Source organism: Fonsecaea erecta, assembly GCF_001651985.1.
Source record: "Fonsecaea erecta strain CBS 125763 chromosome Unknown Scaff7, whole genome shotgun sequence".
Classification (NCBI taxonomy): domain Eukaryota; kingdom Fungi; phylum Ascomycota; class Eurotiomycetes; order Chaetothyriales; family Herpotrichiellaceae; genus Fonsecaea; species Fonsecaea erecta.
This window is the reverse complement of record NW_017387250.1, coordinates 1,036,661-1,063,443: the sequence shown is the minus strand read 5'-3', so window position 1 is coordinate 1,063,443 and position 26,783 is coordinate 1,036,661. Positions and strand designations below refer to the sequence as shown.

Here is a 26,783-nt window from a genome sequence, read left to right as displayed (position 1 = left end):
TGAACTCTCCAGTGAGCGCTGGGGAACACTTGGTGCTGGATTTTGAGTCGAAACTGCTATTCCCTCCGGCTCCCAGCCTTGTGCTTGTGCAGATGCCAGACCTTTTCTCAAGTTGTTAGCCTGAGTCTGGAACGTTAGGCTCCTCGTCACGCGTCCCGTCCTGACTGCACGCCGTTCTACGATCCGTTCTGCACGCCGTTCTGCTTTACTTGGCTGCTTGCCTGAGTTTTTGCCGGGCTGTTTGCCAAACTGTTTGGCCGAAGCCATCTCCATCGGCGTCGCAAATGGTCGAATGAGCTCCTTGTTCAAGATCTCCACGCCTCGATCAATTTGCATCTCGTCAGAGGCTAGAATGCTCTTCCCACCATCAACGGTCACGCGGTTCCTGATGCGGGCTCTGATAAACGCGTCTTTCAATGTCTGCAAATTACCATTGTAGACGTCGAGCAACGCTGCCGGACAGAATATTAGCGCTTCCCCAGTCTGTAAGCCGACTATGGTCTCAAACAATTTTGCATTGTTGCAGTTCTTGTGGCGGCTAGCACCAGCAAGGTGGTCTTGGAGCATTTCAAACCACGCAGGAGAACTGAATCGGTGAACGATGCAGACGTTGCACAGATCAATGAGCCGCGGCGCGAGTGTCGGTTCCTGCGTCGACACAATAATGCGTGCAGCGAGGTGGCGCTGTTGACGAACAAGAGACGTCAGTTCATCCGTGAGCTTTTCAGCCTCTCCCGATTTTGTCAGGAACTGTGAAGGGCAAAGATAATTAGCAGACGCGAAAGAGAGCAGACGTGGCATACCTTGTGAGCTTCATCGAGAGCAATGACGCGACCACAGCCAGCGCGGTTCTCCATGAAAATTGAAAGGCAAATTGTGAAAAGAGCACAGGCATCGTTCTCGTTGACAAAAGGGCAACTCAGATCGACAATGGTGAGAGTCCCTGGAGCCGACTTGAACATGTCCCTCAAGCGGGCTTCAGACTCCACAGGCTGGACTCCGTGTGCAAGGAAAGACTCGAGCACTTCCAGACGCAATCTGAGAGGCCCATTTTGTGAGGAATTGAAGCCTTTGCTTGACAACCGGGCCTTGAAATCGAGGTAATTCAGCCCTCCGGCGCCCTTTTTTTCCGTTGTCATGTCACGAAGCACCTTGAAAAGGACCTCCATGTACAGCGGCACCTTACTGTTGTTATCGACTGCCATCAACGTCATCAGACGTGTGACATTGAGTTGGTTTTCCTGGAAGTAGAGTGGAATGACTTCTGGACGGGGAGCGTCTCCAGGCAAACCAGGAAGATTCCTGTAGAGCCTATGCATGGCATGGATATTGCTCGGGGAGACAAGGACTCGCACAGGAATGCCGGAAGAGCACAAATATGCCGCCTCACAAAATTGCGTGCTCTCACTACTCGTGAACTTGTCATAGTGAAAAATAAGGCCAGCAAGCGGCTTTGGATTCTCTCCTGCAGGCGACGAGGCCAACAGGGAGTTCTCCAAAAGGCAAGAGAGGGAGTGACTCTTCCCAGCACCCTGTGAACCGCAAATGAAGGCGGACCAGGGTGCATTCATGTTGGCGAAGATGAGGTTGTCCTCGATCGACAAAGTCCCAGTTGCATCTGGCAAAGAGGAATTGTATGTCTCTTCACGCATGCCCAGCAGTCCATACTGAGGGAAAGGATTGCTGTTGGGTGCAACGACTCCTATGACACCACTCCTCAGAACCTTCTGAACGTGATTGGAAAACAGCGGAGTCGTCTTGGTTTCTTCAGCCTGGGCATCAGGGTGGCCGTCTGTGGCGCTCTGCGAAAGCCCTTGCATCAGCTGAAAGTATCCCCGATTTCTTTCGGCCTCTTGCTCGTTCACCCTATGGTACGTCGTGTAGAGCGGCGCAGCGTCATTTTGAGCCATACCATCTTGGTACGCTAGTAGGCGATCATCGAGGAACCGTCGGTCCACGAAAGGAGAGGAACTCCCCGAGGGCTGGAATATGGCCTGGAAGAAATCAGCACCTGTGTATATCATATGGCGTGCAAGGGCCTACTCCAAAAGCCGATGCAGCGGCTGAGAAGGGATTGGGCAAGCGCCGCAATGTCGGGATAGATGAGCTTTGCTGGTTGTTGTCATCGCTTTCTGCTGAACTTGAACTTGAAATCGGCATTGTTCTCGACTCTTGAAGACGAAAGTCATATTCCTCCTCTTCGCTTGAAGGCGTCATGTTCGGTATGCTGGAGGTAAGAGCGAACAGTCGCGGTCAGTCGGTCACTGCAACTACACGTAAAAATGCCGTTCTCATTCAAACCGGGGGATTTGAAAAAATACCTTTCAAAGCGACGACGAACGGAGAAGTTGAAGGCCACGGCTGACTGGACACAACGTCAAGGGTATTTGGTGTAGGTCAGTTCTCAGAAGTGGCCTGAAGAAGGGTTGGATAGTGAAGATTGCGAAGGAAAGAGCAGAGTGCGTCGTTCCTGGACAAAAAAAAAACAACAATACTAGATTTGGATTCTAGATCAAAGGTGAGGTATAAAAGAACGTAGGATGCTCTGATGGGTAGATTGATTTCGCCAAGTCCCATCGCTCGCAATGATCTGGAGGAGTTTCCTGCGTCCTCTGGGCCCTTTGATCTTTCTATTTCTGACCAGGTGACAGTTCGACATGCTTCGAGCTTCCAGGCTTACCAGACTAGGCTTTTACATCAACTTGTGAGCCGTGATATCAGGTTTGGCGGTACACTCATCCACTCGCCAAATCAATCGACTGGTCAAGTGACCTCGCTATCCTCCATGTACTCAGAACCTCTCCCTGGTAGTCGTAGGTTCACCACCAAGACCCCTCTGCGGTACAGTACTGGTCATGTTGCCCACACCTCCGGAATGCGCACCTGCGCCGGTGGTTGTGCCTCCCACGGGGTTTGTCGTTCTTGCATTGGATGTTTCTCCTGATTGTCGAATCGTCAGCATCAACGCTAGTGTCACTTCGAGCAGTAGCCCGTACCAAGACGTTGGTCAGCCTGATATATGTCTGCTTCTCCCTTCTCCTTGACCGCTTTGTTTTTGAGTTCTCCTTCCCGGTCATTGAAGGCGGTATCGATTGACTGGTTGACCGAGCCGCGGATAGTGTCCCCCAGGCCCTTGACACCTTTCAAAGCAGATTTCACGTCGCCCACGGTCTCATGAGTCTTATCTTGTGTTCGGTCGGTCATCTTGTTAGAGGTGGGTTTCCCTAGGCTACCGTGAGAATGAGTAGGCTGGTAGAGAAATTAGTTTGGCACGGTGAAAATGTGAGGTGGCGGAAAGGCGTAATCAGCTGGTCCAGCTTTGTAGTATCTTTCACGGCGGTCGAGTCCATGTAAACCATGACGACACCGTCCGTGACGCAAGTCTGATCAGACGCAGTTGGTGAAGGTGGTGTCGACAAGGCGTGGAGACGCAGGTCAGGATGATGAAAGAGCTTGGCATCTGCAGATACCATTCGCTGCAAGGTTTAACGAGCATGGCCACTAAGGCGCTCCCGGAATGTTCTCCAAAGTGCCGCTCTCCGGGCTCCGGGCCCCGAGACTCGGAGATCTTGGTAGGAGTACGAAATCCCCCCACCAATCATTATTGTCCCAATTGAAATCTCATATCTATTGCAAAAGTATCAATCCAAAGTTAATTACAAGGCACCAGGTAAACAGAATAATGGATCTCGACAAGCGGCTGTAAACACATCCCGATATATCTCTGTCGAGCCCTTTAAATGACCTCCCTATCCTGTACTCAAGCTTTGTTGTGGTCTTCTCTCACGGTCCGTCCTAGTTCATTATCCTCTCCGATTCCAGGTCTTGCCAATCCTCCTGGACCACCAATACCGTCTTTCTCCCAGAATCTGTTCTTGTTATCCTGTCCCGTAATAAGCCCAACAAGGTCGAATGGGTCAATCAATGTCAGGATGAATGGTCTCTTCTCGACCATTCCTGGCCCTTCGATCTCTGTCTTGCCATCCATCGCCAGGTATATCTTGTGATTGTGCGGGAGATATTTCAAGGGCGGAAAGACGTTCATGAGATAGGTGTTGAAGAGCATTGGAACGACCTCTAGTACCCAATAGATCCATTCTTTTCCATTGGCAGTCGAGTTTGGTGGATAGAAGAACGACGCGGTGCGAAAGGTGTTGCGGATGAGAATCAGGAAGCCCGAGGCGTAGAGCGAGTACACCACGACTTTGACTTTGTGCGTGAAGACGTTGGCTGCCACACATCGTTTGTGGAAGATGAAAATGAGAGACATAAAGCCGAGAAACCTGGAAACCAATGTTAATCCCTATGCGTATGCACTGGATGGGAATTGGAAAGAGATGACTCTTGCCATGACACATTGTGTTCGAATCGCAGCAACTTACATGCCCAGCAACAGGAATAGCGACACTTTGACAAGAATGATACCCATTTTGATCTTCGATACACTGTTCTTCGTATTCGCCGCATACGAGGCTCCGTTGCCTGCAATTATTCCATCGACAAGATCCAATGCGACGAATGTGGTCCACACACGGCCTGGGTGAAGAGGAGACAAGTAAGGTATATAGTACAACAGTCTGCCGAATATGAAGTAGTCCGCGCCGTTGTAGACTGGTGGAGCGATGAACTTTATGCCTGTTAGCCGAGCAAGACGCAGAGGTGGACTGACTTGGGGAGGTGTCTTCGAAACGCGAAAAGTGAGAGCTGACATGCGTGGAGACTCACCAACAAGACGGTACTGGCAACGAATACTCCGAGATCTTCGGTATGATAGGCACCATATTCTCGAGTTACGAGGCCCGCGACAAATAGTGCCGCCGCCCATGGGAAGAGAAAGCCAATTCGCCACGAGCCTCTGTATTTGAGATTGTTTTGCCAGGCATGGAGGACGCCAGAAATGAAGAAGAGCACAGCAAATGCAATTGAGACCCCTTTGGTTGGCTTGTACACCCAGTACGAGAAGTCTGAAGAGGCCATGGCACTGGACTGTCAAGGAAGTCGAAGGTCCAAGGGGTAGAGATCAGAGACACCTGCAGTCAACAAAGTGAATGGTTGATATATGAGCGTTTAAATATCCGAAGGATGAAGCCGCATAGATAGGGAGACCTCTATCACGAATTCATCATAGTTTGCCGCCACAAAAGTCCGTATGCTCTGAAAGCGCGTACAGATTTAAGGGGTGCGCAAAGTCGAAGACAGCCCACGAATCTGCCACTTCAATATGGCCACGTATATCCACGTGCCGAACACGCGAGGAGAAAATCCATTAGAGGTGCAGTGATGGAGTTGGTATGCAGCTTTGCTGGGACGTTTGTTGAGTTCTTCTGCCAGGAAACTTCAAAACAGTGCTGAAGCACGAAAAATTGCCATTCTTTGTGGCCAAAACAAGGACGCCTCGTGAATGCCTCACCTAGCCTGCAATCCGATTGACGGGGGCCTGCCTGGGTTGATCGACGCGAGCCCGCACAATGGCCCCGAAACGTCTTAGCTTTTGAACTTGATTAAAGCAAATTCCAATGTGTCGATATAGGCTAGGGTACCCGTGGTGCGCGATCATGGAGATGGCTCGAGCCTTAGCCACGTTGGGCATGGGGCTAGTGGAATTCTCAATGAGATCCGAATACGAGAGGTAAAAGGGAGATGACAGCGAGTTTGGTTCCTAGGGAAGAAATCAGCCTTGCCGTCCGCCTTACTCCGGAAGCGAGCCGACCAGGAGGTAAGCCACGTGATAGTGGCTAGCATCACGTGACAAGAAATCTGGGCTTGCTGGCTATGACGTATTGCTTCTGCGAGCCGAATCCCCGAACCTCGGTACGAAAACACCGACCGCAAGAATAACATCTTGATGCCATTGCAAACAATACACGTTTGAGGATGCATTTAGTTCTTATAGAAGTCCTTCTTCCTGAGGACATGTAGGAGCCCGCACCCAACTCGGTGTGGCAATAATCAATGCCACCCGTTTCGAGAGAAATCGGTGTAAATATGTCTGTTTCTCCCATATAAATGGCAGTGAGGATGGAGTTTGCGCTGCACTTCTCATACTCAAAGTCACCTCCAGTCTCGGACCACAGGAAAGACTAGCTGTTTCGCCAACGTCCATCATTCACCTCTCTACAGCTTCTGACTCATTTGGCAAGCAGGCCAGGTGTTACCCACGACTACGAGTTCCTTGAGATCGGCTTGGAAGAGGACCATCCCTGCCTGCACCCGGGGTGCTTTCGTCAGCCAAAGCTCTACCACCAAATTACCGCATCACGCCAGCTGTGAAAATATCATAAAATCGCCACCATGCCTCCGGACAACCCCAATGGAACAACAGCACACGAGGATATTGAACCCGCCTATTTCAAAAACAATCCGCCCCCCAAGTCTCTCGCTAACCACGAGACCCTGGCCCGGGAGTTCATCCAATATCACTTGGAGAACGCGCCGGATCGCCGAATCGCGTTGGTTACGTCTGGGGGGACCACTGTTCCGCTAGAGAACCAGACAGTGCGCTTCATTGACAATTTCTCTGCTGGTACTCGAGGAGCCACCTCCGCGGAATACTTTTTGCAGGCAGGCTATGCCGTCATCTTCTTACATCGGCAATTCAGTCTCCTGCCCTACTCTAGGCACTACAGTCACAGTACCAACTGTTTCCTCGACTTCATGGAGGAATCTGAAGACGGGGAACGGGTTGTTGTGCGAAAGGAATACCAAGAGAAGATGCGGCGAGTCCTAAAGCAGTATCAATACGCCAAGCAGAATCGGCTGCTATTGCTTCTGCCTTTCACCACCGTCACAGAATACATGTTCGAACTTCGCAGCCTGGCTCTCATTATGCAACCTCTCAAGAACCGGGCGCTTTTCTACTTGGCTGCCGCGGTCTCGGATTTCTTCATCCCAAGAGATCGGATGGAGGAGCACAAGATCCAGTCTCGTGAGGGAGGAGCTAGCCGCCAACTGGTTATCAATCTGGACCCAGTTCCCAAATTTCTCAGCAATCTGGTGCACACCTGGGCTCCCAAAGGCAGCATGATTGTAAGCTTCAAGCTGGAGACGAACCCAGACCTTTTGGTCACCAAGGCCGAACAAGCTCTGGAACGCTATCAGCATGACCTCGTGATAGGCAATCTGCTCACGACCCGCAAATGGGAGGTTGTCTTTATTACTCGCGATGGTGACGAGAGATGGATCCGAGTTCCAAAGACGAGACGGTCCAAAAGCTTTTCTGGGGTGGAGGCACTTGTAGGCAAGGCAGAGCGAAAGCATGGGCCGGAACCCCATGATTTGGAGGGAGGTACCGTGACCGAGGGTATGGAAATTGAGAGCTTGATTGTTCCCGAATTGGCCGAGATGCACACTGAAATGATAAAGAAGACATCTTGAGGCACCTAGGGAAAGCCAAATCAAGTTTTGATGTAGTCGGCCTTACTTGGAAGGGGTGGATTTAAGGAAACGGAGACTGGGCCGATCCTGGGACGCAGCCAACTGTTATGCAGTGGATGGCTGGTAATGTGCAATCGGCTTCTTTGTCAGGTCGCGGAGAATATAGCGCCACTGGTTTCTGTAGCTGGCATCAACAAACGCCTGTTTGCATGAGATCCACCCCCTCACTTCCGAAGCCCTTTAAGCAAGCCTTCTATTTGGCCGAACACATTTCCGGGTTACGTAGTGACAGCCATTTGGAATTGACACATCGGAGGTATTTTCGAGAGTCAGAACAGTCCGGCGAGGCGAAGTCTGGGAGCACATCAGGAAGTTGCTGTCATCTTCGATGATGTGCAATTTGTACTCTTTTACTGTTTCAAACTAGTTGGAGAATCCATCTAGCACAGTGTCAATCGTCAGAGGCTTTGGCGAGCTCCCTGATCCAGCCTAAAGGGGATAGCATGAAGCGGTGAAGATCCAGTACGTAAGTCTTCGGTTGACGGATTTGGGCATCCTAGCTGCTGTCTGTGCTTGCAGTAGGAGAGAATTTGTGTGGCTGGAGGGTTGTCAAAGTTCGACCAAGCTTGGGACGGGAGCGGGATGAGACAGGTCGGTCGGTTGGGAACCTTCAGTTCTTGGAAGATCCTGTCGCCATTCGATACGCGAATAGTCTGTGACGTGTAACCCTCATCATCAACCTAGGTGATCTGTGCCTCACACTGTGAGTGGGTAGTGTGTGCAGACAGTAAGGAAACAAATTCGAGTCCTGCAACAAGAAGTATTACCAGACCAGCTGGTGAAGCCGGAATTGGATTCTGACAGAAAACTGGATAGGATAAAAGTCCCGAGGACTCGCGATCTCTGGCGCGCTTCTTGTTGCGCCCGATGATCGATCCTCCACTTCCCTTACCAACTGCCGATCGCCTGCGCCATCTTGATCGACTCTCTTAGGGCACGATCTGACCGTCCGTCTCAGGCTACCACACACCTACTCTCGGTATCCTGCGGGGTCAGAATGCTACCATTTTCGCAGATAGACAGGACTGATGTTGGGGGATCTCACTAATATTTCCTCGCAGCGTATACAATGTCAAACAAACGCACCCCCCGCCCCCAATACCCATCCTTTAACACAAGATTCACCCCATGGCCAACAACGTTCAGAGGTCCACCTAGACCCTCCGCATCGCCCAGCAAATGACGTGCTTCGTTCCGTCTCTTGACAGGTTCGGAGAAAGCGAAGTCAAAAGCCAAACGGGCGCCAAACAACCAGTGCCTTCAGTCCGACATCCGACAAACCTCCTACGCTTCCCTGTCCCTCCAAGCGAATGCTGCAGGTTAAAAGGAGGAAAGGAGGAAGATTACACGACGTGAAGCTGAAAACAGAGCGGGGAGTAAGGATGTAGCCACACTGGGCACCCTTCGTGACACCCCTGCTGGCCTTCGAAGCGAGGGGACCTGGTTTGTGGTTTGCCCACCGTTGTTGCGGACAGTTGGCCCTTGACGTCGGTGGTTTCTAACCTTCGTACCGCTTCGCATTTGTATCCACTTCATCAGGCGACGGGAAGACAAGAGCGTTAGGAGCTGCTCCAAGTTGACAGACGTCCCTAGCCGCATCTCAATCTTGTTCCCCAGACATCCTCACCCCTGTAGGCTCCCTCTGCCTCATCCCGACTTCTTATTCCTTCTTCTCTTAGTTTCGCTGCTTAAGCTCTGCTGTCTAAATCCTTCCCTTGGCCAACCGGGAGCAGGTTTTCAAAAACAGATCGGACCCAGGGCCGCGGTTGCGGTTGCACCTTTCCATCGCTCTCCAATGACATAGAGACGGAATTCGGTCAGTTGGCAACCACCAAGACCCTTTGCCCACTTGTCGACACACGCCGGTCTTAATTGAAACCCGTCGTCTTTCGCTCACTTCTCGAATATCATATGCGGTCAAGAGCTCTTGACCGTCTCCTCATCTTGAACCCGACGTCGGTCCATGTCTGTTCTCCCTGGCCCTGAGGTGGTACCAGCTTTGACTGACATCGGGGTTCCAGACCAGGTCATCGCTACGCACCCCCACTCCTCCTACCTCTCGGCTGCAAGTCTCGACATCAACGCGCTGCCAGTGCTTGGGTTCCTTCTGGTGCAGTTACACGCGCTGCTACAAGCCATCGCTAGAAGCCTTGCGCGACGAGAGAGTCTTGGGTGCAACAGACATGTCCAATAAACAATGAGATAATCTCTGCGACCACTCTCTCAGCGTTTTAATTCAGTCCATCATGACGGCTGCTGATCAGCCTTGGTCTCTGCCCGGAGAGTCTTCAATGTCTCCCGGCGGACTGACCTGGATACCAGACCACTCCGAGATGCAGTCATGGCCGACTCCGAAGACGTCGTTTAATGAAGGCCTCTACAATGTTGCCGTTCTTCACTTGCCCCCTTTGTCTTCTGAAGACGAGCTTGATGATCGCGTTGCATCTGAGGCACACGGCCTGGGTATTTCATCGCTGCACATTACTTCGGACGTCGACAGAATCGCTTCTTCAGTCTCGACAATCACCATCGCTTCTGGCTCCATGAATCAGAGCTCCATCCAATCCCAGTCCACCGCCGCGACCTCCTGTGCCTCGAGTGAGCATCGGCCGACCACGCAGTCCTCACGGATATCTGATCGCACTCCTCCGAGTCCAGGTGGCCTCTCACCTGCCTCGACGAACGAGAGGAAAAAATACTCCCCATTGAAACGAGGGTTCCAAAAAATGGCAAGCTTTCGGAAGAGACGGTCAGGGGCTCTGACGGCTTCTTCGACCCTTACAAGTATCAACAGTGATGCCGACACCAATGGTAGCGAGGATTTGTCGGGGGACATGCGAAGTCCTATGTCGGTCAAATCGAGTCAGAGCTTGTGGTCACAGCCATTATCCATGGCAAAATCAAGCAGTGAATCAGCATCTTTCGTGGATATAGAGGCGTTGCAGAGAAGCATGGGGTGTATGGAACTACTCAACCTTCGAATGGCTCAGCTGGACGAAAAGTCCCGTTTCTTGGAGTTCCAGGCTTCACTGATGGCCCACTTACGGTCAGAAAGAGATTCACTCAAGGCGCAATGGAAGACTTTGCAGGAGACCGCAATTGCCGAGCAACGAGCAAAGGTTTGTTTGTTGTGGCTTGAAACTTGATTGACCACTGTTGCTGATATTAATTCAGATTGACCGGACTGTCGAAGATCTAGAAGCCCGCCAACTCGAGGAAGAGATGAAGATGGAAAAGGAACACGAGCTAGAGAAGAGAGCTATTATGTTGCGCTTACGGCATATGGAAGCTTATTGTCAAAACCCAACTCCACCTTCGACGCCTGTGGACCCGGCCTCCAGACATGCTTCGACCGATTCTATCTTTCCAGAGCGCAAAGTCACCGATAAAGACTATCACAATCTCGCTCAACAGTATCGGGAACGAGACATCATGGATTCTCTGCATGCCTCCAAAATCAACGTTTTGCGTGGTAAGCAAAAACGAGCGGTCGAGAATCTCATACGGAAAAAGGAAAAAGAGATGGAATCTCTGGAAAGAGAACAAAAGAAGGACCTAGCCGTCATTGATCGAGAATTTTCCAGCCAGGAAGCCGATCTGAGAATGGTCCTGGCAAAGAAGAGAGCGAGGCTCGAATCCAGGTGGAGGACCCAGGCCCTGATTGAGCGAACCAAGATTGAAAAAGCGACTGGCCTGGCACATGCCCCGTTACCTGATGTTGTCGCCATTCAGGATATCAACGGTTGCTGAGGACCAAATGATGTGATTCGACCCGCAACGACACAAGCGTAATAGTTCCACATCGCGTCCAGCATTATTATTCGACTTTTCTGCGCCCAGCTTTCCAATCTGCAGTTCACGGTCAACAGATACCCCAAAATGGTGTGCACATGTTTGTGAACGACTATGATTTGTATTCACGGGGGATGCGAATCGATTCATCAAAGACCCTGCCGGAAGACTTGTGATAAGCGGCGTGTTGCAGCGTAATACATCACACTCTGAGGGTTTGAATGAAAAGGTTGAGCTAAGTCGTCTCCTGTGTCGGTGGATGCCACATACACTGGCGTCATTTAAGGAGCTATGACGAATGTTGAACACGAAGACTTATGAGATCAATGATGGACCGCATGATATGCCCTGTGACCATAGACAAGGAGGAGACTTGCGTGATTTGCTCAAATGGCATTGTACTGTATGGGGGCACCAAGGCTGAGAGTGCTCCATTGAGACAACAGCCGAATATGCTTTTGATCATTGACCTGCGTCACCTCACCTTCGAAAAGTATAATACCGTTCCTCTTCCTAAAGGAGGCAGACTTGTGGTCGGGCACAGCCACCCTCAGGGAACGTCGCACGTGACCTTATACCCAGAAATAAGGCAATCCCTTGTACCGTACCACGCACGTCGGACTCGGCATGGACTGGTGGCCTGAAATGTGTGTGCAATGACCCCCGAACGGGTTCAGGTTAGGTGTATCTCTTGGAAACGATGACGAAAAACGTTTAAAGAGACCCCGCCTGGCACCGAAATTGACGTCGAAGAACCTGGATGAGACTGTGCCCTCATCGTCCCCCAAGAAAGAGCTCTACGGGTTTTATTGTCTTTGACTACAAGATGTCGAACGCAAGGGGTCCAGCTTCAGGCGTTCCTTTCTCCTTCCTCGTTCCGCAGGCGAATATCTCCTACTACACCGTGCCCCTCGCCTGGCTGCTGAGCTTCTCTCCGCACATCTACGCCATAGTGCGTTACAACACCCACGGCCACCCTGCTGGGAGTTCTGGGGCGCCGAAATTCAACGGGAGCTCGCCGCGAACGTTCCTGGCCACCGTCCAAGCGAACAAGCACATGTCCCAGGAGACCAAGGACCGCCTCTTCCGCGCGGAAGCCGCGTCCCTCAATGGCTTTGAGAACCTGGGTTGGTTTGCTGCCGGCGTCGTGGCCGCGAATGTCGCCGGCGTGGACGTCGCGTGGATCAATGCGCTCAGCTTGTGGTATCTCTTCAACCGCGCGGTGTTCAATCTCGCGTATATACGCGGCGTCAGCGGGAGGGTCCGAGGGATGTGGTTCTATGGAAGTATTGCGTGAGTCTTCCTCGTTTCCCCTTCATCCCTCTTTTTTTATTTGATCTGTCACACGAGAGACCGATTTGATTGTGCTGACAATGAGGGCTCCCTCAGGGCTACGGTCACCTTGTTCATCAAGGCTGGTAATGCGGCCAGGAGGCTGACGGCCTGAGGATGGCAAAGCGGCTGCGAGATAGGAGGATCGAAGAACGTTTGGCTCGTGGGAGGACGGCAAAGATAGGCTTGATGCCAGTGTACTCAAATATGAAGAATCTCTACTCACTGTTGAACCTATCTCTCAAGAATGTCCAATAGTTTTGTGTCAAGCATGACTCCAGGACAATTTACGCAAAAAACAGACTGTGACCCGTTTCCAAACTTTACCTTAGGTATTCCAGGTCAAATTCCTCGGAAGATCACATCACTTGGTTTTGATCTCATCATCATAAGTAGTTTTCTTCGTCGGAGCCCCGATGCCTTCGTTATGGTCTTTCCGTCTTCACAGCAGCATTGCATTGCCTTGGGCTCAAAGGTAAGCCGCCTTAGAGCAATTGAAAATCAACTACGGACTGGAGCTGCCTGATCAGTGGTCCGCAAGTCCGGCGAGGATGGAAACCTCGAGGAACCGAAGGCGGATGGAGGGATTCGCGCCGGCCTGCGCTATACTTGCCTTATTGAGAGTTGCCGCTCGCAAGACCGCCTAGCGATCTGTCCTGACGCCTAGTTGAACCAGTTTAGGCGACTCGGCTGACCCAAAGCGTTCCGCCAGGGGCCCCTAAGGATTTCCCATCCTTGTGGGACACATTCAACATGAATATAGCATCATTCAGATTCACTCTCCACGTCGGCCCCTCTCTCCTGGGGCTAGGATTCTGAAGAGAGGGAAACAATGCAATCACCCTCGACTACAGCCGCACTCAGGTATAGTTTTGAATACGCGTCATGTCCGACCAAGGCAGGCGAAATTCCTCGCTGTCCACACAACGCCGCCAGTCACCTCTCCTGTTCCCATTCGGGTCCTTCGTAACCATTTTGACGGGACATGACCAACTCCAGAACCATGACGATCCTGGGTTCCATTTCATTCCTTAAATTCCTACCTGGCTTTGTTCTCTGTGAGTATTCATCTGAGCTGTGCTCCGCAATGGCGAGCTCATCGCGCACACAAAGAAATTGATGACAATGAACCCCAATCATGCTTGCTCACGGCACGCTGCGAGATTCGCAGCCTTCAGAATTGCCCCCTTCTCCTGTCAGTTGTAAGTGCAAGTCTCTGTAAAATTTACTGGTTCCCTCGATGTCTGCAGACTCTGACTTTTGGGTCGTGGCAGCGCCCTCGCCCAACTTTGATAACGTGCCCACCATTCAAGTCGCTACTCATGAAGTCCCTCTTCCAGCATACTGGCGCATTCTAGGTCTTTTGGAGGACGGCAAGCAGGAAGAAGAGATCATCCAAGTCCTCATGCACCATACGGGCACAAAAACGCGCAAGATTGTCACAGAAATTGTCGACAGCGTCGTGGAAAACCAACGCCTGATCACGAGGCCACCCAAGGCCTCCGGGAGACTAAGCGTCGTGTTCAAGAAGCCCCGGAAAATAAGTGACTACCGAGCGACTCGAATTGAGGCCAGACGAGAGCTTGAGGCTGCTGAACAGAGGTTAGAGACTGCAAAGCAGAAGGAAAAGAGGGTCCTCAATGAGGCCCTCATTCTTTCTCATCGCAAGGAAGAATTGAAGGACATAAAGATGAGCCGAGATGAACGCCGCAGGACCACAAATGCGATCGAACACCAGATGAAGAATGTGCTCCAGAAACACCACGACGTGGAAGCCGAAATTGACTTTGCTAAACGGCTCACTCTCATTCACAAGGCTTCCCTGGCTTGACGGCTTTGAAGCCGTTATTGAGCTGGTCCCTACGCCTGATGTTTATCCTTTCGATCCTGGTCCGTCTGACAGAGTGCACCGAGACCCTGATAACGCCTTGACGCTGAAGTGCTGCCTCTCCCACGGGACATCACCTCAAAGACATCCTCTCGCCAGCTTTGCCAACTCGCATTGCCTCCTTGATCGAGATGACCATCTCGCATAACCTCCGGCAGCAAAAAATCTGGAGAAGAGAGGGAGACGACAAAAGCACGCTATGTCGTGTCGTCTTCAACGCCCATCTTCTCATTGCTTGTGCTCGGATAACAGTGTCCCGATGCTAGACTATTCTGCAGACCTCAGCGGTATAGACAAATATCCTCCGAACTCTTTGGCGAAATCTACGGACACGCGTGCGTGCACACGGCCTTGCCGATCAATAAAACGTGCACGGTCGTCAAGAGGCACGACGGCACCGTGCCAGATGTTTGGATGGATGTATAGTCCCTTCCCGCCGTCACAGCGAAACGCGACGAACTTCTCTGGCGTCACATCGTCTCCCGGCAGGGCGAGCGGAACCACGAAACTCTGGCCGTCCATGGGGAAAAACAACTGGCCGCCGTCTGGGTGGTAGTTCGCTCGCCAAATCATCACCCTCTCGCGGGGTCGTGCAGGGCCGGTGGTCGCGGCCTCTTCAGGATACTGACTCCACGCGAAGAGATAGCTGTCACCCACAGCATTGTTGCGCGCGTAAAGCGTGTCGCCTTTCCACCAGAACTCAAAGAGTCCCTCAGTCACTCCGCCCTGGTCGCCCGAGTTTGCGTCTACCGGGCGCCATCCTTGAGCTGGCCAACGTACGATCTCAATGCGATGCTTTTCGGGCACCTCAACAATCTCTCCGTAGCCCTTGACGGTCTCGGGCGTAGCTAGGATAAGGGGCGTTTCGAATAGTTTGCGCACTCCCGTAGTCGGGATGTATGCTACTTCTGTGGGGTCGAAGTCCCGTTGGTCGAAGTCGGTCGCAGCCATGGTTTGTGCTTCACTAGCTGTTCCATTTGCTGTGACTGCCATAGCTCGCTGCTTCTGCCGCGTCTCGGCGCACTTGGAAAAGCCTTGGCTTTCAGTCGAATATTCTTGTTGGCTGCAGAGAATTGAGCAGCAGTCTTTCAAAATTGCATCCCAATAGCCGCAGAGCCTATATCGAGATATATCAGTCAATCTAAACTTCCTCTGTTAGGGATGGCTCGGCACGAACAGCGACGGTGTTGAACTCCTGCGCCAATGGCAGCCGTTACTCAGCGTCCCTCAAAACCGTGGGCCGTTGTTCCTGCCGACGCGCTTACGCTTGTTCAACAGGTGACCCTTTCATACTCTATATTCAAAAACAGCCTCTGTCTTCGGGACTTGCACATGAAGAGGACCTCAAAGACGTGGGGGTAGAACGAACCATCGGCAGCTCTCCGAAAAAGGGGTGATACCATTTCGCTGGCTTTTCCCTTATTCTTGGCCTTGTTCCGACTTCAGCGTGCTGACTCTATGGAGCGCTCTTACACCAAGATCATCGCCCACAATGCTGGCTTCGTCTCGGGCCACACGGGTTACAATCCTGCCGCTCGCCTTGTTGAAGAGCAATCAAAGGGCTTTGTGATCGTCAATGTCGCGCAGACAATGGGCCCTCTGCCGTTGATTGTTGTTCAGTCCTTTGAAGCTCGTTGGCTTCGTTTTCTTCCTTTATATTTCTGGAGATACAACACAAAGAAAGTGGAAAGACGGGCTTTGACATATGATATATTATATATAGGACGTCAGGTTAGAACGTCAGGTAAGGCATTCTTGTATCTACCATATGACATCTGACTTCCACCCATACCTGCCACAGCGCAAGAACAAATCCCACTTCAACTACAATGGCAGCATTACGCCCATCAGTACGCCGTTGCCCTCGTCCAAAGGACGGATATTTTGACGATTCTGAAGAAATAGTAATAGATGTATTCCACGATAGCAGATGGCCACGTCTTCGTCTCGGAACCAATGAAATAATCAGTGTGGTTATGGCTGCGAGAATCCTTCGCTTGCTGAAAGATGGCCACTCGAACGACTGCATTCCGTGCCACGTGGTCGAAGAGTTTGACCGGGAAATCGATAGGGAGAGTATTGAAGCTCTACTCGAAAAAGATTTCGAACTCACCGAAGAAGCACTACCCGGAGGCGAGCACTTGATTCCAGACCAAATTTGGGGAGTCGGGGAGATTGAGCCACTCGTCGACGCACGGGGCTATGCCCGTGGAACTGTGATTCCGACCGGCATCTACTTTGAAATCATGGCCATCGGCGCCTACGAAGAATCAGACTTCGTCCAGGGATACGTCGGGTACCGCTGGGGTCTGTTAATATCCGAAATGGCCATCGAGCATGCAGTTGCCGGACATATATACGACTTAGCTCTCAGTCGACTTCAGCACGCATCTAGGGAGCAATCTGGAAATCAATCTGGGGAGCAACCTGGAAATGAATCTGGGGAGCAACCTGGGAATCAATCTGGGAATCAATCTGGAAATCAATCTGATCGCCACGCCGCTCTCATCGCCGAGCATGAGGGACGCCGTGCAGGCACCCTGGCAACGAGTTCAGAGCAAGTGAGCAATGAGCAACTTGTGTTTTTCAACAATCCTCCACCAGTTTACGAGCCGCGGCCAGTATTCCGAGGACTGGAGCTCCGACATCCTCGTGAGATCGTCCCCGTCGATGGGCATCTTCCCCCTTTCTTCACAGACCAGCCTCCTGCCCCTCCGTCATATTCTACTGAAATGGATCCTCCTTCATACGACAACATTGATGTCGATCTTGAGACCCGCTCGTCGTCACCATCACCACCACCGCCGTCCCCAACTGTCATCAGTCGACGAAGCAATCAGCCGGCGAGTGAATCAAGCTTCTCCGATGCAACCACCGCCCAAGCCGACTTCCCGCCATTCCAGGGTAAACCGGAGCACCCCCAAGCTGAAAAATACTTCAGCAGGTCTAACGTTGTGGACTTTCTGTTTGACGGACTGCACGAGATTGACCTTTATCCCGATGGCCCGTTTGAACCAGTCAGGCTCCAGGAAGAGGAACTCCGATATATGAGGAAATTCATCGAATTTCGGGCCTCACAGCGAGAGAAGATTGAAGTGCCAATATCTGAACGCTTCCAGGAATTCCTAATTGAGGAGGAGCAGGAGTTGTGGGCTCGACTTGTGGATGCGTTCCTCCGAGAAATGGGTGTCAGTGGCTGTGCGACATCCCGAACCGTCATGGTGGAATTTCCCGTCAACATGAGCTTCGCAGGATTTTGCTTCATAATCAACCATATGAGGTTGAGCAGAGGTGCGCCGGAAATATACTCCCATAAGCCAGATGCATTTATTGAACCGGTAGTGGATGAGCTTCGACTAAGCAGGAATCCCTCGGTCTTGAAGGTGTTGGCCAAGCGCGGGCCCGATCTCACCGCAACAGTGCAGAGCGCTGGAGACCTCTGCCAGTTGTTCACCGAAATCCGCGCACAAAGAGAGGCCAACCCACCAATAAGGCTCGATTTCTATCCCGATGACACGACATCCCACCGGATCGTTGCCCCCGGATTTGATGACCAACTTTGCATAGGCTCATACTCTCTCTCACCCAGTTGGAGCTGTGATGCAGAAAGACTGATCGGAAGCGGTGGCGATGAACATCGCGTCTGGCTCAGTAAAGCTCGGGAACTGATCTGGGGGTTATTCGAGTCCACAGATGCCGATTTCCCTGTCGGTAAGCGAATATTGGAGAATTGCGCCCTTGATTTGCTGGATGACACTGAACAGGGTTCAGAAGAACACGAAGACATGAAGATTATAGTGGCGCAGATCCGTCGTCTGAAAGATGTCTCGGAAGCTTCTCAGCTTACTCTGGAGTGGTGGGCCGCGGTCGCCACCAATTTTGCTCTGACACAAACAGAAGAGGAAACGTGTCATGCGCTTTGGTTGGCGATGTCAGAGAGAGGGCCGGACTCAGATGACGAGGGCTCCTCAGATGACGAGGGCTCCTCAGATGACGAGGGCTCCTCAGATGACGAGGGCTCCTCAGACGACGAGGGCTCCTCAGACGACGAGGGCTCCTCAGAAGGCGAGGGTTCCTCAGATGGAGAGGGTTCCTCAGATGGAGAGGAGAGCCCAGCTGAAGAGAGAGCCTCAGTCGAAGAGAGAGCCTCAGTCGAAGAGAGAGCCTCAGTCGAAGAGAGAGCCTCAGTCGAAGAGAGAGCCTCAGTCGAAGAGAGAGCCTCAGTCGAAGAGAGAGCCTCAGTCGAAGAGAGATCCCGAGCTGAAGAGTGAGGATCCGTACAAGGCTGGTCCGTCACATCGAGCTGTTTCGCCGGGAGGGTTCTTGAAGGTAAGTACTTTGCGGAGGAGTTGCTATTGTAAGTACGATGTATTATAATAAGGTGAAGTCTCATTTAGCTCTCAAACACTGTAATTCAACCACAACTCCTCACAATCACAGTCACAGTCCACAAAGTCTGAGCTGCCACGCTATCACATCTGTTAAAACCCCACTCATGAAAGTCCTTAATCTGTTTGCCCTAGTGGGAGATTCCCTCCCTACCCGAGGCAATGCGGACTCCACAAGGCTTAGGCACCAGCACGAGGCTAGCCAAATGTCGGCGAACGATCTCCGCCTGTCACCGTCAGATTGGCCTTTTGGGGGTTCTAGATCCCTATCGAGTTAAGTCAGACCCTGGAGAACGAAAGGGGGGAGATGCCCTCGGCCAGAAAGCTGGAGAAGCCGCCCATCTCCCCCATATTGCGGGGTTTTGTGTGTCGTCGCGTGGGTTACAAGCCCAAAATATACTCGGATGATAGCCCTCTCCATCCAGACCCGCGTCTTCTCTCAAGCGTGCCCTCGAAAGCAACCCATGATGAAGATGGATCTGGATATGACGAACTACTCTGCGTCGCCTCAGACCTTGGACGTGGCCTCGCAGCAGGATTCCGGCTCCAGGAGCCCAAAGGCCCAGAGCGGCAGCAGCTCCACTCGCAAGGGTCGAGTCGCGAAGAAACACGACTCCACTACGGCGCTGGCATGCAACCACTGCAGACTGAAGAAGGTCAAGGTACGGTTGATCTAGTAGTGGGTGCCTTTTAGGGGTGGTTGTTGATGCAACGCACAGTGCGTGATCGAACTTGAGGGTTGCAGAAAGTGCAAGAGGCTCAATATCCCTTGCGTGTGGCCCAGTGAAGACAAACGGAAATGGTGAGTATAATATAGTTATACCAACTTCTCTTAGCGCTGGAAAATGTTGTGCTAAGTCCGTCTCCCAGCCCTTCCTCCAAGAATCACATCCGGGAGCTTTATCAAAGGATTGCTGATCTTGAATCTGCTCTTGAGTCGGCGAAAGCGACGCAAAGCTTCGCCGCGCCTAGTCGGCATCAAGTCACCAGTCCACAGACTCCATCGACGTATTCAGCTGTATCCGTACCAATCCCGACCCAGGAAGAAGACAACCTGATCTCCCGCCTCTGTGGGCGCCAATGGAAGCTCAACAGCGACGAGGAGGGCCAATACAAGTTCTTCGGCCCGACGTCGAGCTTGCATCTGACCGAAAGCGTGTCGTCGTCCCTCCTCGGCCCCTGGAGTCGAAGGGGCGTGACAGCCGATGTCGGTTCCGACGATCCCGTTGACCCAGAGACCCAGGCACACCTGCTGGAGCTCTACTGGAAGTACCAGCACACTGTCCTACAGGTGTTCGACCGGGAAGAGTTCCTCGAGGGTCTGCGGACGAGACAGACGACGTATTTTAGCAAAGCACTCTTGTACTGCGTTTATGCGTGTGCCGCACGGATATCCGATCGCCCGTCGGTTCGGGCGATGGTCATCCCTTCCAACGACGATATGGAGGACAAGGAGCCGTTCCTCGTGGCCAGCGCAACTCGACTCCTGGATCAAGAGCTGAAAAGACCCCAAATTACGACTATTCAAGCTCTGCTGCTCCTGTCGGTCGTTCACTGTTCGTTGAGCAAGGATACCAAGGGCTGGCTCCTGACTGGTAAGTCTGTGAATGTTTAGCCAGCAACATACACTAACGGCTGGTATCCCAGGGGACGCTTGTCGATTAGCTATCGACCTAGGCCTTCACAGAAATGGAGAACAGCTTGCGTCCACCAATTTATCCCCGAGAGATATGAAAGTCCGGCAAATCACCTACTGGGGATGTCTGGTTTTCGACAGGTAAATGGACCCCAGCTTCATCCAATCCCTGACAATCGGTCTAACATTCCTTTTTTATAGGCTCTGGGCGCTCTACCTGGGTCGCCCGTCGTGTCTCAAAAGCGAAGATACCGAACTCCGACACTGCTCTCTCACCCAACTCGACGCTTCGTGGGAGAAAAGGATTGCCTTCTCGTGGGTCACTCTACTCACGACTTGTGGCCGAATATGTGATGCCCTGTGAGTGACTTAGGACTGTCTGCAGCGGCAGTTACTGAGGGCGTTTAGGAACGAAGAGCAGTGCGACACAGAGACCCTCCATGCCCTTGACGAACAGCTTCAAGACTGGTACCAAAATCTCGACCCGGAGCTGCAGTATTGCAAGGAAGGCCCGGCGTCGATACTGGTGCTTCAGTAAGGCGTCACTCGTCGTGATATCATCTGCTTTATTGACATTTGATGAACAGCATGCAGTACTATTCCTGCAGAATCCACCTGCACCGCCCGACCGCGGCCTTTGGCGTGCGGACGTCGGAGACCGACGCCACCCAGTGCAACATGTCGCGCCAGATCTGTATCGACAACGCAACAAACATCGCCCGAACCCTCCAGGACTACCGGAACGTGCACGGGGACGCCTCCACGATGAGCGGCGTCGCGCTGCACGTCATCGCCACCGCGTCGACGATCTTGATCGCCGACATCGCGGAACGACGCTCGGCCGACGTGGCGTGCCAGTTCTCCGCCCTCAAGGCATGCGTGCGCACGCTCAGCGAGCTGGAGAAAACCTACATCGTGGCGCGCCGGGTGCGCCGCATCGTCCAGCTCGTGATGAGACTGTGCCACTTCGAGAGCGAGTACGTGGACTTCCAACAGGCCAACGAGGTCGCCGCCCGGAACCCGACAGACAACAACCACAACAGCCTGTTCAGCAACGTTGTACAGGACGCCGGGGGCGGTGGTGCGGCCGACAGGACTTCTTTCCAGCCCCCCACCGCCAACAACAACAACAACGACGACCACACAGGCCTGCCCAACTTGTCGGCGTACAGTCCGCTCTGCCTCGATGATTTCTTGCCGATCTCGTCGCAGTTTGACATTATGTATAGTCTAGAATCCCTGTAAGACCACATACAATGAATAAAGCTTTTGTTTGGTTTCCTCGCGGGTCCTCCGGCGGGGTTTTGGGGGCATTATGTCCGTTTTCGATGGAGGATTTGTCCCTTGGATATTCTCACACCTTTTTTTGGTAAATCTATATTCCATGAGATAATCAGACACCGTTTGTGCTTCACACGCCCCAAGTTAATCCCTCTTCGTTGTATTGACATGAGGCCATGGAGAGGAGCCTGCCGTGTCCTCTAGGTCTCGGTCGGTATAGTTTGTACGAATCGTGGAGGTTGCGGCGATCATTCTCCGGACTTCATTGGGCACAATACATATTCCTCCTTCCTTACTCTTCAGGATCGTGGCGTATTTCATTCAAGTGAGATTTGACAACTACGCTCCGTACGCCCATGAATGAAACTCCACCTTGAAAAAAAGGAGAACCGAGTAGTTATAACTTTGTGTGATCCTCCGCCGACCCTACGCAAAAGCCAATCTGTCGGTCTGTCGGTGTGTCTCCCAGCAATCAACAAATAAAATAAAATCATTGGGGACAATTCGTTATTCGAATTCGCAATAAACATCCGAGCAAACACAATGCCCCCCACGCAGACGACGATCCCCGAGGATTCGATCCTGAACAAGTTCCTGCTGAAGGGCAAGAACATCGTCATCACGGGCGGTTCGCGTGGCCTGGGGTTCAACTTCGCCCTGGCTCTGGCCCAGGTCGGCGCCAACATCGCCGTCATCGACATCAACGACGGGCCCTCGGAGAACATGGCCAAGCTGACCCCCTTGGGCGGCAAGTACGAATACTACCAGGCCAACGTGGTGGACTATCAACGCTTGAAGGACACGATTGATCGGATACATAAAGATTTCGGGAGTATTGATGGATGGTAAGCACAAAGGCCCCCCTCTCTGCCTTTTCAGAGAAGTGTAGTGGGCCTCTGAAGACCACGAGAACGATGAGCATGATGTGCAACAAACTAACCATTCTATGTTATGTTATGAATGTAGCATCCCTGCCGCGGGAATCATCCGCGACAGGCCATTCCTGGAACACACGGAGAAGGATTTCAGAGACACAATGGACGTCAATGTATGTATTACTCGAGCTCTCCGTCTTCCTCTCCCTTCACCGGACGACATCTTTCTTTCCTTTTTCCCACCCCTTCCAAATGAGTGAGCGAGAAACTAATGAAACACCCGTGCGTGTGAATGTGCACGGCTCTATCTATCTAGGTGAACGGAGTTTTCTACACGGTGCAGCACTGCACGGCCAAGATGGTCGAGCAGAAGACAGGCGGCAGCGTGGTCTGCATCGCCTCGACGGCCGGCCACAAGTCGCTCGCGCCGCAGGAGATCGCCGCGTACACGGCGTCCAAGTACGCTGTCCGCGGCATTGCCAAGCATGTCGCGCACGAGATGGCCAAGCACGGTATTCGTGTTAATTCGATCAGTCCCGGGTATGTTGGTCCCCAGGTCTCAGCACAGGCAGAGAGAGAGAGAGAGAGAGCCTTCCCCCCTTAGCACGTAGGGAAGAACGGAAAAGGAAAGAGAACCAAAAAAAAGAAAACAAAAGAAAGCTAATGTTCATTCAATGGCCCAACAGGACCGTCCAGACCGACATGCTCGAGTCGGTGATGCGCCAGAACCCGAGCCGGCGGAAGCTCTTCCTCGACAGCTGCGCCATGCACCGCCTGGCCATGCCCGACGAGTTGGCTGGCATGATGTTGTACCTCATGAGCGACGCGGCCAGTTATACCACCGGACAGGACTTTTTGGTCGATGGCGGTATGGTTTAGAGATGATCGAGGATCTAAGCTTTGAGATCGAGGCACTTAGGATGTTACATAGATAGGTGGACTAGGTGACTAACGGTTAATAGTCCCATGGGATGATCAAGAGATTGGCGAGTCTGTCTGGCAAGCAAGCAAGCACGCCGAGGTACGGGAAGTCTTGCGGATGTTCAAGGCTCGGATATATATATGTGTTGTGTCGACATATTCGATCTGCCTTGAGTCTGCAGGTATTCATGCCACTTATACAGTATGGAGCTCAAGGCCTCCCGAATTCATGTGGATTGGACGGCTACGCTGCTCTTGATGTGCTACGGTTGCTGACTCGGACGTCTACGCCTCGAGCATAGGGGAATCCCTCCCATATAAACTGTGCAGAGTAGGGAGATCCGGCCAACTACAGAGTCGTGGCGGTTCCGTGCCAACGCCCTTAATGGTACTTGTTCCTGTTCGCGTACTGTGTGTTTTCGAGATACACCTCGATCTAGACCATAACGTCAGTTTCCTCCTCTGGAACCACTGGGACAATCTGAGAATTTACCTTATTATTCATCTTCTTGTCGACGTCTTTGCAGCACATGCACGCGATGATGCCGACAATACCGAACGCCATCGAGGCAAAGGCCACCATTCTGAAAAGCAAGTCAGTCTTGTTTCCACGTCTTTGCTCTCGTTTTTGCTTTTCCGGGAGGGTGTGAGGGCTTACCGAATACCGTGCACATGAGCCTGGTCGACTGCCCCCCCTACCGCTGTCACGACCGCTTGACTGAAGTCTTTGGCCAGGGCTGGGGTGCCGATGGAGCTCAGAAGTTCGGAGATCTTGGACTTTGGAAGCCCAGCAGCAACGGCGGCGGCGGGAACCAGCTTCGCCACGGATTTGTTCGTTTCGTTGGTAAGGATCGTGGTATACACGGCGGCCCCAACTACAGACATATAAGTCAGTGTCACGCATACACAAAAGAGGGCTCTCGAACAACGACGTACTGGACCCTGCCGCGAACCGGAAAACACCCGCGATGCCACCACTTAATCCCAAGTCTTTGTGCTCCACGCCCATTTGCGCGACGGCGATGGACAGGTAGATGGCCCAGCCATAGGCGGACTGCGAGATGAAGATACACGCGACCATCAGACCCTTGTTCGTCGGGGTGACCAGGGCCAGGAGCGAGCCGAAGAGAACCATGATGAAGACGGAGCCGGTCAGCTGCCACTGCCAGTTCTTGATGGTGCCACCAAAGACGGACAGCAGCACGGCGCCGAAGGTAATGGCCAGACCCTGGGGCAGAGACAGCACGATGCCGTAGCGCCAGTCGGCGCCGCCGTCGGTGTAGAAAGCGTTGACGATGGTCGGCCACAGAATGCTGCCGGAGTAGTAAAACATGTTGACCACGGCCAGCGCGATGGCCGGCGCCGTGAAGTCGCGCCCCCACGACGACGCGAACACGTACCGCGGGGTCAGCGGATGCTCGGCCTTGGAGAACGTCTCCCAAAGCGCGAAGCAGGTAAGGAAGGAAAACCCGATCACCAGCGGTGCCACTACGTGCGCATCATTGGACGGCACGACCGTGGTATACACCACACCGACGAGGGTGGGCACGGCGCCGGCGACGAACAAGGCGCCACCTATCCCCCGATGTCAGTGGCTCGAATGGAAGAGCGAGGGTTTGTCTTGGAACAGGGTCATGATCTTACCAACATAGTCGATTTTTGGGAGCACTTTCTTGATCGGTAACCCGTATCTATTGAAACTTAGCTTCCACCTAAATTGACGATGTCGTGCTCTGGGTAGGACTCACGGATGCGCGGGTGGGAAGTAGAGGAAGAGCAGCCCTAGGAATGAAAGGAACTGTGCAATCGCCGCGGCGTAGAAGTTCCATCTCCACGAGTGCGAGTGGTACCCGTATAGTCCAGTGACTGGGGCCAGAATCACAGCCAAAAGAGTGGTGAGGTCGGCCAGCACGACGCCAATGTGGCGCCATTTGTTGGGGAGCAATTCAGGCAGTGCGAATGCAGCCATCTGGGGTTCATGCCGTTGTCAGCATTGGTAGTACTCTCGAAATGCGAGTTGCGGTAGTGCCATACCTGACAGTTGCCTCCACCGAAGCCAGAAATGGCCATTCCGGCGATCACGGCGTTGACGTTCTTGGAGGAAGCGGTCACAATATGGCCAACAGTGCAGATCTAGTTCGTCTCTCTTAGTACTGGCTCACCAGATGAGATTCAGGATCGTCGCAATTACCAGATTCCCAATGGTCAAAAACCATCGACGACCGAGCATGTCGGTGTTTGCACCACTGGTATCCTTTTATTATCCTGTTCTCCCAGAAAAGGTCGATCTCGTGGGACACCAGTACGCACCACAGCATGAAGCAACAGGTAATAGATATCGTCCAGGACTGAGCCATGTGTCAGAAATTTCACCCGTACAGTCTGGGAATTTGGGGACACGCACTGGGATAAACCAGATGTATTTCGAGGGGGCACCGAGCTCTTCACCAACAAGACCTCCAATGTTTGCCATGACTGGAATGGGCCAGAAGGACAAGCCATAACCGCAGGACAATATCTATTCGGCATGTCAGAGAGCGAGCCGATGTTTCAATTTGCCTACGAATCTACTCACCCCCACAACGATCCATGTCTTGAAGGTCACCACAGCCTCCTCCTCCTCTTCCGAGTTCACTTCCTCGACGGCGGCGCCCGTAGACTCGAGCTTGGCCGCTTGCTCGATCTCATGGTGTTCAGCCGGGTTTTCCGAGTCTTGCTGCAAGCCCGCGGCGTCGGTCTTTTCTTCTTCTGCCATGATAGTTCCTCCCAGGGTGCTGCAGTAGTACTCGTAGGGCCACGGGATGAGAAGAGCTGGCGTCAGGTTTTATGGACCACCCTCTTTCTTCTACCGGTAAGCAAGGGGAGGAGAAAATCTGGGGTCTATTCAAAGGACCCCTCAATATTACATAAATCGAGGTGCTTTTCGTCGGCATATGGTCGCCGACCTGGTCATTCGTCCACTTGACCACCCTCGCCATGGTCGACGCCAGGAAGAGGAGAATCTGCAGGTACCGGTGCCCAAAACTACGACCGGGTTGGTGTCGCGTCCAGTTTGTGGAATCGCTTGGCCCACCGACCATGTGCCGATCTCAGCCTGACCCGTGACGAGTGGTTTTCGGAGAACGAACACCGTGCAGCGAATCAACGCTCTCGCATCGTTGCAAAATTGGGGCCCCCTATTGACGGTGGAGGACCAGCTTCCGTTTGTCCAGAACTGCGAGGGCCAGGGCGGTGTG

At 52.6% G+C, this 26,783-nt stretch overlaps 12 protein-coding genes across 12 annotated transcripts; 7 read left to right on the top strand and 5 right to left on the bottom strand.

Annotated features, from left to right (window-relative positions):
* Nucleotides 1-115: 115 nt before the first annotated feature.
* AYL99_08246 (hypothetical protein) lies at nt 116-2,217 on the bottom strand (the record flags this gene model as incomplete). Its single annotated transcript, XM_018839754.1, has 4 exons — nt 116-120; nt 210-750; nt 804-1,994; nt 2,044-2,217. The coding sequence occupies 4 exons, from the start codon at nt 2,215-2,217 to the stop codon at nt 116-118; spliced, it is 1,911 nt and encodes a 636-aa protein (XP_018690875.1).
* A 574-nt stretch (nt 2,218-2,791) lies between these two features.
* Nucleotides 2,792-3,204, bottom strand: AYL99_08245 (hypothetical protein; the record flags this gene model as incomplete). Its single annotated transcript, XM_018839753.1, has 2 exons — nt 2,792-2,940; nt 2,997-3,204. The coding sequence occupies 2 exons, from the start codon at nt 3,202-3,204 to the stop codon at nt 2,792-2,794; spliced, it is 357 nt and encodes a 118-aa protein (XP_018690874.1).
* A 556-nt stretch (nt 3,205-3,760) lies between these two features.
* On the bottom strand, nt 3,761-4,977 carry AYL99_08244 (hypothetical protein; the record flags this gene model as incomplete). The annotated part of the gene is made up of 3 exons (XM_018839752.1): nt 3,761-4,283; nt 4,383-4,627; nt 4,726-4,977. 3 exons carry the CDS (start codon nt 4,975-4,977, stop codon nt 3,761-3,763), a joined length of 1,020 nt encoding a protein of 339 aa, XP_018690873.1.
* Nucleotides 4,978-6,291: 1,314 nt separating this feature from the next.
* AYL99_08243 (hypothetical protein) lies at nt 6,292-7,374 on the top strand (the record flags this gene model as incomplete). Its single annotated transcript, XM_018839751.1, has 1 exon — nt 6,292-7,374. The coding sequence occupies one exon, from the start codon at nt 6,292-6,294 to the stop codon at nt 7,372-7,374; it is 1,083 nt and encodes a 360-aa protein (XP_018690872.1).
* A 2,306-nt stretch (nt 7,375-9,680) lies between these two features.
* Nucleotides 9,681-11,184, top strand: AYL99_08242 (hypothetical protein; the record flags this gene model as incomplete). The annotated part of the gene is made up of 2 exons (XM_018839750.1): nt 9,681-10,553; nt 10,609-11,184. 2 exons carry the CDS (start codon nt 9,681-9,683, stop codon nt 11,182-11,184), a joined length of 1,449 nt encoding a protein of 482 aa, XP_018690871.1.
* An 868-nt stretch (nt 11,185-12,052) lies between these two features.
* AYL99_08241 (hypothetical protein) lies at nt 12,053-12,673 on the top strand (the record flags this gene model as incomplete). Its single annotated transcript, XM_018839749.1, has 2 exons — nt 12,053-12,519; nt 12,616-12,673. 2 exons carry the CDS (start codon nt 12,053-12,055, stop codon nt 12,671-12,673), a joined length of 525 nt encoding a protein of 174 aa, XP_018690870.1.
* Nucleotides 12,674-13,798: 1,125 nt separating this feature from the next.
* AYL99_08240 (hypothetical protein) lies at nt 13,799-14,389 on the top strand (the record flags this gene model as incomplete). Its single annotated transcript, XM_018839748.1, has 1 exon — nt 13,799-14,389. The coding sequence occupies one exon, from the start codon at nt 13,799-13,801 to the stop codon at nt 14,387-14,389; it is 591 nt and encodes a 196-aa protein (XP_018690869.1).
* Nucleotides 14,390-14,713: 324 nt separating this feature from the next.
* On the bottom strand, nt 14,714-15,397 carry AYL99_08239 (hypothetical protein; the record flags this gene model as incomplete). The annotated part of the gene is made up of 1 exon (XM_018839747.1): nt 14,714-15,397. The coding sequence occupies one exon, from the start codon at nt 15,395-15,397 to the stop codon at nt 14,714-14,716; it is 684 nt and encodes a 227-aa protein (XP_018690868.1).
* A 1,025-nt stretch (nt 15,398-16,422) lies between these two features.
* On the top strand, nt 16,423-18,717 carry AYL99_08238 (hypothetical protein; the record flags this gene model as incomplete). The annotated part of the gene is made up of 1 exon (XM_018839746.1): nt 16,423-18,717. One exon carries the CDS (start codon nt 16,423-16,425, stop codon nt 18,715-18,717), a length of 2,295 nt encoding a protein of 764 aa, XP_018690867.1.
* A 590-nt stretch (nt 18,718-19,307) lies between these two features.
* On the top strand, nt 19,308-21,715 carry AYL99_08237 (hypothetical protein; the record flags this gene model as incomplete). The annotated part of the gene is made up of 7 exons (XM_018839745.1): nt 19,308-19,496; nt 19,554-19,636; nt 19,705-20,429; nt 20,482-20,611; nt 20,672-20,830; nt 20,879-21,004; nt 21,058-21,715. The coding sequence occupies 7 exons, from the start codon at nt 19,308-19,310 to the stop codon at nt 21,713-21,715; spliced, it is 2,070 nt and encodes a 689-aa protein (XP_018690866.1).
* Nucleotides 21,716-22,294: 579 nt separating this feature from the next.
* AYL99_08236 (hypothetical protein) lies at nt 22,295-23,505 on the top strand (the record flags this gene model as incomplete). The annotated part of the gene is made up of 4 exons (XM_018839744.1): nt 22,295-22,596; nt 22,718-22,799; nt 22,943-23,166; nt 23,313-23,505. The coding sequence occupies 4 exons, from the start codon at nt 22,295-22,297 to the stop codon at nt 23,503-23,505; spliced, it is 801 nt and encodes a 266-aa protein (XP_018690865.1).
* Nucleotides 23,506-23,929: 424 nt separating this feature from the next.
* Nucleotides 23,930-26,302, bottom strand: AYL99_08235 (hypothetical protein; the record flags this gene model as incomplete). The annotated part of the gene is made up of 11 exons (XM_018839743.1): nt 23,930-23,983; nt 24,041-24,131; nt 24,206-24,422; nt 24,484-25,122; nt 25,192-25,238; nt 25,296-25,516; nt 25,582-25,680; nt 25,739-25,793; nt 25,858-25,895; nt 25,952-26,065; nt 26,123-26,302. 11 exons carry the CDS (start codon nt 26,300-26,302, stop codon nt 23,930-23,932), a joined length of 1,755 nt encoding a protein of 584 aa, XP_018690864.1.
* Between the last annotated feature and the right edge of the window lie 481 nt (nt 26,303-26,783).